This window comes from Micromys minutus, assembly GCF_963924665.1.
Source record: "Micromys minutus genome assembly, chromosome: 25".
Classification (NCBI taxonomy): Eukaryota; Metazoa; Chordata; class Mammalia; order Rodentia; family Muridae; genus Micromys; species Micromys minutus.
In genome coordinates this window covers 28,962,916-28,974,962 of record NC_137960.1, presented here as the reverse complement: position 1 = coordinate 28,974,962, position 12,047 = coordinate 28,962,916, and the positions used below count along the sequence as shown (strand labels likewise).

Genomic DNA, 12,047 nt, shown 5'->3' with positions numbered 1-12,047 from the left:
TGGTAGGATGGCCATTTTTAAAATGTTGATCCTTCCAACCCATGAGCATGGGAGATCTTTCCATTTTCTGAGATCTTCCTCGATTTCCTTCTCTAAAGGTTTGAAGTTCTTGTCATACAGGTCCTTCACTTGCTTAGTTAGAGTCACACCAAGGTATTTCATAGTTTTTGTGACGATTCTGAAGGATATCTTTTCCCTAATTTCTTTCTCCACATGTTTGTCCTTTGAATATAGGAAGGATACTGATTTGTTTGAATTAATTTTATATCCAGCTACTTTGCTGAACTTGTTTATCAGCTATAGGAGTTCTCTGGTGGAATTTGTGGGTTGCTTAGGTACACTATCATGTCACCTGCAAATATTGATGTTTTTACTTCTTCCTTTCCAATTTGTATCACTTTGATTTTCTTTTGCTGTCTAATTGCTCCACCCAGGACATCCAGTACTATGCTGAATAGATGGGGGGGGGGTAGGCAGCCTTGTCGAGTCCCTGATTTTAGTGGGATTGCTTCAAGTTTCCCACTGTTAAGTTTGATGTTAGCTGTTGGTTTGCTGTATATTGCTTTTATTATGTTTAGGTAGGGGCCTTGGATTCCTGTTCTTCTCAAGATTTTTAACATGAAGGGGTGTTGAATTTTGTCAAATGCTTTCTCAGCATCTAGTGAGATGACCATGTGGTTTTTTTCATTGAGTTTGTTTATATGGTGGATTACGTTGATGGATTTCTGTATATTACACCATCCCTGCATCCGAGGGATGAAGCCTACTTGATCATGGCGAATAATTGTTTTGATATGTTCTTGATTCGGTTTGCAAGGATTTTGTTGACTATTTTTGCACCAATGTTCATAAGTGAGATTGGTCTGAAGTTCTCTTTCCTTGTAGGGTCCCTGTGTGGTTTAGGAATGAGGGTTATTGTAGCCTCAAAAAATGAGTTAGGTATTATTCCATCTGATTCTATCTTGTGGAATAGTTTGGAGAGTATTGGTATTATTTCGTCAGTATATGTCTGATAAAATTTTGCACTGAACTCATCTGGACCTGTTTTTTTTTTTTTTTTTTTTTTTTTTGGTTGGGAGGCTTTTGATGACTGCTTCTATTTCTTTAGGTGTTATGGAATTATTTAGATGGTTTACCTGGTCCTGGTTTAACTTTAGTATCTTGTCTCTGTCTAGAAATTCATCCATTTCCTCCAGATTTTCCAGCTTTGTTGAGTATAGGCTTTTGTAGTAGGAACTGATGATTTTTTGAATTTTCTCAGTTTCAGTCGTTATTTCTCCATTTTCTTTTCTGATTTTTTTTTTTTTTTTTTTTTTTTTTTTTTTTTGGGATACTCTCTCTTTGCCCTCTAGTTAGTCTGGCTAAGGGTTTATCAATCTTGTTAATTTTCTCAAAGAACCAGCTCGTGGTTTTGTTGATTCTTTGGATAGTTCTTTTTGTTTCTATTTGGTCTATTTCTGCCCTAAGTTTGATTATTTCTTGCCATCTACTCCTCTTGGGTGTATCTGCTTCCCTTTGTTCTAGAGCCTTCAACTGTGCTGTCAGGTTGCTGATGTAAGCTCTCACCAGTTTCTTTTTGGAAGCACTCAGCACTATGAGTTTTCCTCTCAGTACTGCTTTCATTGCATCCCATAGGTTTGGGTATGTCGTGTTTTAATTTTCATTGAATTCTAGAAAATCCTTAATTTCTTTCTTTATTTCTTCTTTGACCTTGCTATTGTTTAATAGAGCATTGTTTAGTTTACATGTATATATGGGCTTTTTGTTCTCTTTGTTGTTATTAAAGACCAGCCTTAGACCATGGTGATCTGAAAGGATGCATGGGAGTATTTCAATCTTCTTATATCGATTGAGGCTCATTCTGTGTCCAATTATGTGGTCAATTTTTGAAAATGTGCCATGAGATGCTGAGAAGAAGGTGTATTCTTTGTTTTAGGATGATATGTTCTGTAGATATCTATTAATTCCAGTTGGTTCATAGTCTCTGCAAGTTTTACAGTGTCCTTGTTCAGTACCTGTTTCCATGATCTGTCCATTGGTGAGAGTGGGGTATTAAAGTCTCCCACCATTATTGTGTGGGGTGAAATGTATTTTTTGAGCTTTAGTAGGATTTCTTTTATGAATATTGGTGCTTTTGTATTTGGAGCATATATGGTAAGGATTGAGAGTGCCTCCTGACAGACTGCCCCTGTAATGACTAAAAAGTGTCCTTCCTTATCTTTTTGAAAACTTTTGGTTGGAAATTTACTTTATTAGATATTAGAATAGCCACTCCAGCTTGCTTCTTGGGGCCATTTGCTTGGAAGTTTTTTTCCCAACCTTTTACTCTGAGATAGTGTCTGTCTTTGTCTCTGAGATGTGTTTCCTGTATGCAGCAAAATGCTGTTTTTTTTTTTTTTTTTTTTTTTTTTTTTTTTTATGTATCCAGTCTGATAGCCTATATTTTTTTATTGGGGAGTTGAGTCCATTTATGTTAATATATATCAAGGAATAGTGGTTGCTGTTTCTTGCTATTATTGCTTTTGTAGGTTGAATTGTGCCTGTGTCTTTTTCTCCTTTTGGTTTTCTTGCTTAGGAGTTTTATTGTTTTTACTAGGATGTAGTTTCCCTTATTGTATTAGGTTTTCAACCTATAATTTGTTGTAGTGCTGGGTTGTGGTCAAATATTGTGTAAATTTAGTTTCGTCTTGGAATATCTTCATCTCTCCATCTATGGTGATTGATAGTTTTGCTGGGTATAGCAGCTTGGGCAGGCACTTGTGCTCTCTTACTGCCTGCATGGTGTCTGTCCAGGCTCTTCTAGCTTTCATAGTCTCTGCTGAGAAATCAGGTGTGTTTCTGATTGGTCTGCCATTATATGTTACATGGCCTTTTTCCCTTACTGCTTTTAGAATTCTTTCTTTGCTTAGGGCACTTGGTGTTTTGACTATTTGGAGGAATTTCTTTTCTGGTCCAACCTATTTGGAGTTCTGAAGGCTTTTTTTTACGCTTGTGGTCATCTCATTCTTAAGGGTAGGGAAGTTTTCTGCTACAATTTTGTTGAAGATATTTACTGTGCCTCTTAGTTGATATTCTTCGCTCTCTTCTATTCCTATTATCTTTAGGTTTGGTCTTCTCATTGTGTCCTGGATCTCCTGGACAGTTTTGGGTTAGGAGGTTTTTGGTTTTTGCATCTTCTCTGACTGTTTTGTCTATGTTTTCAATGTTGTTTTTGGCTGCCGAGATATCTCTTTCATCTCTTGTAGTCTGTTGGAAATGCTTGCATCTGTGACTCCTGACTCCTTTTTTAGGATTTCTACCTCTAGAGTTGTCTCTTTTAGTGTTTTCTTTATTTTGTTCATTTCCGTTTTAAATTCCTTCTTCCATTCCTTCATCTCTTTGGTTCTGTTTTCTTCTAGTTCTTTGAGTTCTTTGAGTGTTTCTCTTGTTTCTTCTTTAAAAGCTTCTAAATTTTTATGCTTTTCCTCCTGTTCTTGTTTAAGGATCTCTATCATCATCTTGAGGTATGATTTCAGGTCTGAGTCTTCTTTTTCTGGAGTGTTTGGCATTCCGCTGTTTCCTGTGATGGGAGAGCTGGGTTCTAGTGTTGCCAGGTTGTCTTGGTTTCCCTGGTATGTTCTTTAGCTTTCCTCTTGCCATCTTGTTATCCATGATTGGTTCTTGCCTTTCCCTTGTACCTGGCCTGTGTCCCTGGATCTCCACTGGTCCCGGTGGTGGATGTTCTGAGCCCTGTTCTGTACCCCAAAGCCACCGGCTGGGAACAGAGGGTCCAATGCTGGGTTTCTGGTCCCTGGATCAGGCAGGGCAGGGGCGCACTTTACTCGAGTGCTCGGCAGAGATCTCTCTGCCCCCTGGCTAGTCGGAACCCCTTCTCACCCGGCCTGTTTCTCTGGGTCTCTGCTGGTCCTGGTAGCCTGTTTACTTGTTCTTATTCCAAAGGCTTCAAATGATTGTGCACACATGCATGTGCACACACACACAAATACGCATACATACATACATGCACAGACACACAAATACACATACATACACATATGCACACACAAATATAAATACACATGCATACACACACAAATACACATATATACACAGATGTACACACAAATACACACACAAATATAAATACAAATACATACATACACATAAATACACACACAAATATAAATACACATACATACATACACACAAATGCACATACATACACAAATACACAACCATACACACATGTACACACAAATACACACAGAAATATAAATACACATACATACAAACACACAAATACACATACATACACACATGCACACAAACACAAATTTACATACATACACACATGCACACACACAAATACACATACACACACATGAACACATACACAAATACACATACATACACACATGCACATACACACTAATACACATACATACACAGTGAACATATACACAAATACACATATATACACAATGCACACACAAATATAAATACACATACATACACACACAAATACACACACACAAATACACATACATGCACATACAAATACATACACAAATACACATACACGCACACAAATACATACATATATGTTGTGAGCCATGCCCACCCCCCAGAGGGGTTAGCTAAACTGCCTGCTTGTGTGCCTAAACAGTGGGAATACAACACACACTCCTTTGAAGTTTAGATTAGCCTAGTCACACTCCTTGTTCCTGTCTACATTACCTGAGGAAGGTTACAGGCTCAACCCATGCGTGTCTCTCCCACTGGGCAGCTAGCGGATTTGTGCACTGCCTTTGAAGCTGATATTTTGAGCTGTATTCACAATGTAAATGGCATTCTCGTAACATGGATGAGCAGAGTTATGTCGCTTCTTTTTCAAATCCTCAGGCCTTCGCCCAGTTTGGAGTAGCCGTTGGCATTGCAGACGTTCGTTCTCCCTCCCTCCCTCTCTCTCTCTCTCTCTCTCTCTCTCTCTCTCTCTCTCTCTCTCTCTCTCTCTTTCTCTCTCACACACACACACACACACACACACACACACACACACACACACACGCAGGCCTCAGGCATTCTTGAAATGGCAATGCATGTTTCTACATACATAACAATTAGCTTAAAGAAAGTCTACCTTGAATTTTGTTTTGAAATTCTTCATAATCATAAATAGAAAGAAAAGGCTAAGATACCTGTAGGTTTTTCAGCACAACTTAGGAGTTGCTTCATGCTTTAGTTTTGCCCTTGCTTGGTGATGCACACAGTCAGTCTATTTAATTACTAGTTTACCAGGATCACCTAGCTTGGTGATGCACACAGTCAGTCTATTTAATTACTAGTTTACCAGGATCACCTTGCTTGGTGATGCACACAGTCAGTCTATTTAATTACTAGTTTACCAGGATCACCTTGCTTGGTGATGTATAAGGCTGGGTCTAGTTAATTACAGGTTTAACCAGGAGGGTAAAAAAAAAAAATCCATAAAGTCTGAGCTTGTATAAATAAATGAAATGTGTAAATTATTTTAATGATAGTTATAAATGTTTTGGAAATCATATAGATCTAGGTATACGACCATTTTTATTTAATTTATGCTATACTGTCTCAGTACTTAAGGCATAAACTTATAAGAGAAACGGACACAAATTTATCACTTGGGTAAACCGTTTTCAAAAATCAGGGCACTGCTACTGAGCATCTTCCACTTCTAAGGGCCAGAAACCAAATGATTTTATATTTCCAAAAAACTGGATGACATTCCCCATTTAAAGCCTACGAGTTCTGCTCAAATATCAAACTAAAATGTTAGAAATTCTTCTCAGATCTTGGGACCGCATACACGTCTGATTTATTTAGCGTAGTGTTTCATATGACTATGTTTCTGGCCTTAAAACATTTAAGATGTTTTAAGTCCTACGGAAAACAAAACACAGCCAGTCAGCATGCAGCGGTTGTGTTTATCCAGCTGGGGAGCACCGAGAGGGATGACGGCAGGCTCACGCTCATCTACCTGGTTTAAGAGGTCTTCCACCTTCTTCTGCCAGGAATCCCTGGCAGCGTTTTTCTCTCTCTCTTTCAGCTGCAACAGTTGAGACATCGCAGACTTTTTATCTTCTTCATGTTGAAGCCTCAACTCCTGGCGAAGTTTGGAGCACTCTTGTCTACAATAAATCGTAGGCTTTGTAAAGAGAGTCGTTTCCCTCAGGAAATGTTCTCTAGGGGTTCACAGGGTTTCTAAAAGCCATTTAATGCTCAGGCCTGGGAGTTTGAGTGCCACTGGGCTTACAGGAAGCTGATCACTTGACCAAGAGCACTCATTACTTTACCTGAGTAGGCACAAGAACGAATCGGTCTCCTAATTTCACATTACTTCTCTGCTTTTCTTGTATTCAAGAAAATGAAATTTAAAAAGTGAATCTGAATTCTAGTGGGGAGGGGTGGGGGGAAGACCTCTAAATTCTCTGCATTTAATCATGAGAAAAATTAACTTACAAGACCACTAGCATGTCTTTTAAGGAGGCTACCACGGGAGGACTCCCCATGGTGAGACTGCGTTGTGGAGCCCAGCGTACCTCAGGTTTTCAGTCCACTTGATCTCCAGGTCATGGGCCATTCTGTCCACCCTGAGCTTCTCTTCTTCCTTCATGGCGGCTAGTGTTTGTTTATGTTCCTGCCGTTCTTGCTGTAGCTCAGCCTGAGGAACAGAAGGACAAATGAAGACTGGTCCCCACGAACACAGACCAGCACGGCAGCCGCTGATACGCTCGCAGGGAGAATTAGTCACAGTATTTCAACAAAATACAAGGAGCACGTTTTTTATTTGAAAAGTTCTTGCCTTAATTTTTTTTTTTTAAATCAAAGCTCATACCATCTAAATAGTTTAAGGTTAGTTTATTTGGTGAGGGTGTTTTTTGGTTTTTGAAGATTTATTTATTTAATGTATGCGAGTACACCCATGTATGCGAGTACACCGTCGCTGTCTTCAGACACACCACAAGAGAGCATCAGATTCCATTATAGATGGTTGTGAGCCACCATGTGGTTGCTGGGATTTGAACTCAGGACCTCTAGAAGAGCAGTCAGTGCTCTAACTACTGAGCTATCTCTTCAGCCCCTAAAGTTAGTTTATTAAAGCTTTTTTTTTTTTAAATCATAAGCATATACCATACTTCCATGCTCTTCTAATGAATTCATATTCTGGTTTAAAATCAGGTTGCTTGTCCAAAGCCTAATTGTTACATCTGTGTACTGTCGGCGCGATTTAAGGGATTATGAGGCATTTGTCTGGATGCTTTTCTTATGCCACTTGAAGCCACACACCCACGTGCTTACTGTTATGACATGACAGGGCCCCTGAGAAATTCTTGCAGACTGGCATAAATCAGGTGATTTCCTGGATCCGGTGGCTGGAGGTGACTATCTGGACAAAAGTGCCAACTATGGACCACTCTGAGTGATGTGCCAAAGAGCACTTGACAAAACAGGAACAGATATTGGACTAGCCTTTGATCACTATGGTGGACATTTCGGGGTCACTCTGTGGCTGACAGCACAGGGTAAAGCAGTTTTAAAGGTTATATTCAGTTTAGAAACTCCCACAAGTCACTGTCGTCTTGGCCAACAAACTCCTAAGCTGAACTCAGGCACCTGTTCTTGCCCAACACTCAGCCTCCAGGGACCATCTTTCCACAACAGGTAGCACTAAACATTAATTTAGTTATTCTTAAAGCATTTCTTATCTAAGGAGATTCTACATTAAGATTTATCTTTAATTATGTGTATGTGTGCATACCTATGTGTGGGCTTAATTATGTGTATGTGTGCATAGCTATGTGTTGGCATTTGCCTGTGAATGCAGGTGTCCCTGAGGCTGAAATTACAGGATGAAATACAATAAAGTTAGGAATAGGGTGCATACCGAGGTGAGGTGCCATGCCGACAGAACACACCCGCATATTCATGCATGACACATGCAACTTTCAACAGAATAGATCTGGCAATTTAAAATACCTCCCTCCTTCCTTTGACTTTCGCTAATGTAAAACAGCACCTCTCAATATGACTTAGTCATTCCGTTCAGCCACAGCTGAAAGACTGCTACCACTGCAGTTATAGACGATGTATGGCATCGTATCCATGAACTATACTGTATATTATTATAGTGTATTGTATGTTGTATGCAAACTTATTGTCATGTCAGCACTGTTGTATTATAGCCACCAGAGAAAGGAAAACAGAAGCCATCTACTTTGTTTCAAATTTCAAAAATAAATTGCAATTGGTCTTCAAAATATACTCAATTATTCCCTAGGTAAACCATGAATAGAATTATATACACTCAGTATAGGAAGTGCAGCAAATCTATCTATCTATCTATCTATCTATCTATCTATCTATCTATCTATCTATAATCTATCTATTATCTATCTGTTATATATCTACCTATTATCTATCTATCTATCATCTATCTATGTATGTATTATCTATCTTCTATCTATCTATCATCTATCTATGTATCTATTATCTATCTATCATTTATCTATCATCTATCTATCTAGCATCTATCTATCATCTATCTCTCTATATATATCTACACATATGTGCACATGCACCTGCACACACACACACACACACACACACACACACACACACACTTGAAATGTCACCAGTTCTAAGCTAAAACTAATATTACTACTTAAATACTTAAAACCAATATCAGAGTGGTTACACTCTGCTGAGCACTATATGTACACAGCTCATCCCTTTTAATTATTATAACTATGGTATGAAATGTATTATTAGCCTGACATCTGCCTTATTAAAGTGTCAAGGAGAAAAATGCAGCTCTGTCCAAGTGACACAGTAAGTGGTGGGTGCAGAATTCTCACAGGGCCAGTCCCACCTGACCGAAGCCCACACTCCAGATCGCCCCTGAAACTTTGTTCTACTTCCTAAGGGTGGGAGGGGAGGGTGGAGCCGTCTGTGACCTGTAAATCACGGAGCTCTTGCTTGCTATATGTGCAAGTTGCAGCTTTGACCAGGACAAGAACTTGCACATGCTAATTACCCTGGATTGAACTGTGTCTGTAAGAGCGCTCCTGAAATCTCAGTCCTTAGACTCAGCGTGTCTCAGGACGCAACAGTATTTGGAAACAGCGCTCACACAGTTTAATTGTTTATGAGTTTATGCAGTTTAATTGGAATGAAGCTGTATGGGAGAAACAGGCTCCTCAATCCGAGACGACGAGCACCCTTATGAGATGTTAAGATGGAGACAGGCAGAGATGGAAATGCTGTGTCTAGATGCAAAACAATCTCTGGGGCTACAAAAAGCTGCAAAAAAGAAAAACAGTCTCCTCTTAGAGACATAAGAGAGAGAATGTCCACATCAGTACCTTCATCTTAGACATCTAGCCAAGAGATGACCCATTTCAGTTGTTCCCAAATCATGGCATTTGGACTACTTTTTAATGGGAGTCCTAGGAACTGATACACTAATTATATACAATGATGCCCACAGAGGCTTTAAGTAAATTGGCCCAGTTGTATTTTTATATTTAGACATTTAGATTACAGCAGAATCATGCAATTACCTCAACATTTAATAGGGCCTCCTTGGTCTCCTTTAGTCGGCCTTTTGTCAGGTCCAGTTCACTCTGAAGCTTCTCCTGTGAATCCTGAAGACTAGCAATGAGTCCTTCAGCAGAGCCAAGACCTTGCTCGCTTTTCTGTACCAGATCTTGGAGGCGGCCAATCTAGGAGTGAACAGAGTGTTCTTTAATATACTGGACAAAGGCAGAGGAGTGCCATTTCCACAGCTTCTGCGGCAGTTCCCTTATTCTTAACTTTACTGAATGGACCCCCTTCTTCACGACTCTGGAAGAAGCATTTGTCCATGACACTTTTTACCATCTGTGATTTCTTTTAGACTTTCATGTCTACAGTTTTTACATTCCAGGGTCATAATAGAAAAACACATCTATTCCTTCCCTCGGGCTCTTGGCTTAAAGAAAATTCCTGGTTATATCAGGCAATAAAATACCTACAAAAGGAAACTGAATCTTGATGAAGGTTACATTAAAGATAAAAATGTAAACTGTTTTAGAGCTTTTAAAAAATTGAACCATTTATATAACATGAATCAAGTCCACATGATATTTAGAAAGGCAATACATTTAGGTAAGTGTTGGCAAAGCTCTAACATATATCTTCGAGACTCAAGTTTTATTTGTAGTTCCATATAAAAGTTGCCTCAGGAGGGGAAAACCCTTTGAACTGGAACTAGAAACAATTGGACAATTTGTTGACTAGGTTGACAGAAACCCTTGAGTTTTAAGAGCTAAAAATCCATGAATTTAAAGATCTTTAAAATCTGAGAAAATGCTATGAAGTCAAAACTCACTTAAAAAAGACACGGACAAGCCTTCTTTTTAAAAACATGAATGTTTTCCTTGCAAGTATTTTCTTACAAATACAGATTCCATACAGAAAGCTATGGGAGCTGTCCTTCAGCACCCTCTGTGTAGCCTTCTTGTTCTTTCAATGTGGGTATCTCTGGGTGTGCATGCTAAGTGAGTCTGGGGGTGGTAGGGTGTGATCTAGTTAGTGTCTCTAAATGATCATAAACATTGTAAAATGATTTAGGATCCCCCCTTACTGTGCTCTAACATATATTTAAAGCAAAAGATTCCAAAAATTTGGTAAAACTTTATTCATTCAATTCTCTGAATTTGATACCTATCTAGACACATGGTGGACTATTTTCTTTCATGGTTATGACTGGTCTGCACAGTTGTTTTAAGTTCTCTGATTCATTTTAAAACTATAAATTGTCATGAAAATACACATTCATTCCTGATTTGTAAAGGTTACTGACATTGCCATATGTAGCATCCATTTGCAGTGTTTGAAAACTTATGTATCACCATTTTCATCGGCCCCAGAGCTGATCCTCTGCCACAGCTCCCTGAATTCAGATGCTCCTGGGAGAAAGCTGGTCTCCCAGGAATGCTGACACACCTGAGAGCACAGGTAAGACCACCACCACTTCTGCTCCAAGGAGCCTGTGCATGATGGATGATCTTTTTGATGTTTTCTTGGATTCAGTTTACAAGAATTTTATTGAGTTTTGTTGCATCGATGTTCATAAGGGAAATTGGTCTGAAGTTTTCTTTGTTGGGTTTTTGTGTAGTTTATGTACAAACATAATCGTGGTTTTCAATAATGAATTGGGTAGTGCTCCTTCTGTTTCTATTTTGTGTAATAGTTTGAAGAGTATTGGTATTTGGTCTTCTATAAAGGCCTGATAGTAATCTGTACTAAACCTATATGGTCTTGGACTTTTTTTTTGGTTGGGAGACTTTTGATGACTACTTCTATTTTTTTTTAGGAGTTGTGGGACTGTGTAGATTTATCTGGTTAACTTTGATACATGGCATCTGTCTAGAAAATTGTCCATTTCATCCAGATGTTCCAGTTTTATTGAATATAGGTATTTGTAGTAGGATCTGATACTTTTTCTAAAAAATTCCTCAGTTTCTGTTGTTATGTCTCCACTTCCATTTCTGATTTTGTGAATTTGAATATACTCTTTGTGCCCACTGTCTAGTCTGAATAAGGATTTATCTATCTTCTTGATTTTCTCAAAGAACCAGCTCCTGGTTTTGTTGATTCTTTGTATAGTTCTTTTTGTTTCTATTTTGCTGATTTCAGTCCTGAGTTTGATTATTTCCTGCCTTCTACTCCTCTTTGGTGTATTTGCTTCTTTTTGTTCTAGAGCTTTCTGATGTGCTGTCAGGCTGTTAGTGTATGTTCTCTCCAGCTTTTTTTTTTGTTTTGGAGGCACACAGAGCAATCAGTTTTCCTCTTAGCACCACTTTCATTGTGTCCCATAAGTTTAGGTGTGTTGTGCCTTCATTTTCATTAAATTCAAAGTCTTTAATTTCTTCCTTGAACAAGTTATTATTGAGCAGAGCATTGTTCAGCTTCCATGTGTATGTGTGATTTTTGTTGTTTTTTGTTGTTCTTGAAGTCCTGTCTTAGTCCATGGTGATCTGATAGAA

At 38.7% G+C, this 12,047-nt stretch overlaps 1 protein-coding gene across 1 annotated transcript in view; it reads right to left on the bottom strand.

The window, feature by feature from the left end:
- The window catches only part of FAM184A (family with sequence similarity 184 member A), a gene marked incomplete at both ends in the record, with an annotated part of 111,216 nt that overhangs the window by 31,537 nt on the left and 67,632 nt on the right, over positions 1-12,047 (bottom strand). The window contains 3 exons of the mRNA XM_080938449.1: positions 5,996-6,146; positions 6,558-6,679; positions 9,579-9,740. Coding sequence (XP_080794575.1) covers positions 5,996-6,146; positions 6,558-6,679; positions 9,579-9,740 — 435 coding nt within the window. The remainder of the gene's footprint in view (positions 1-5,995; positions 6,147-6,557; positions 6,680-9,578; positions 9,741-12,047) is intronic.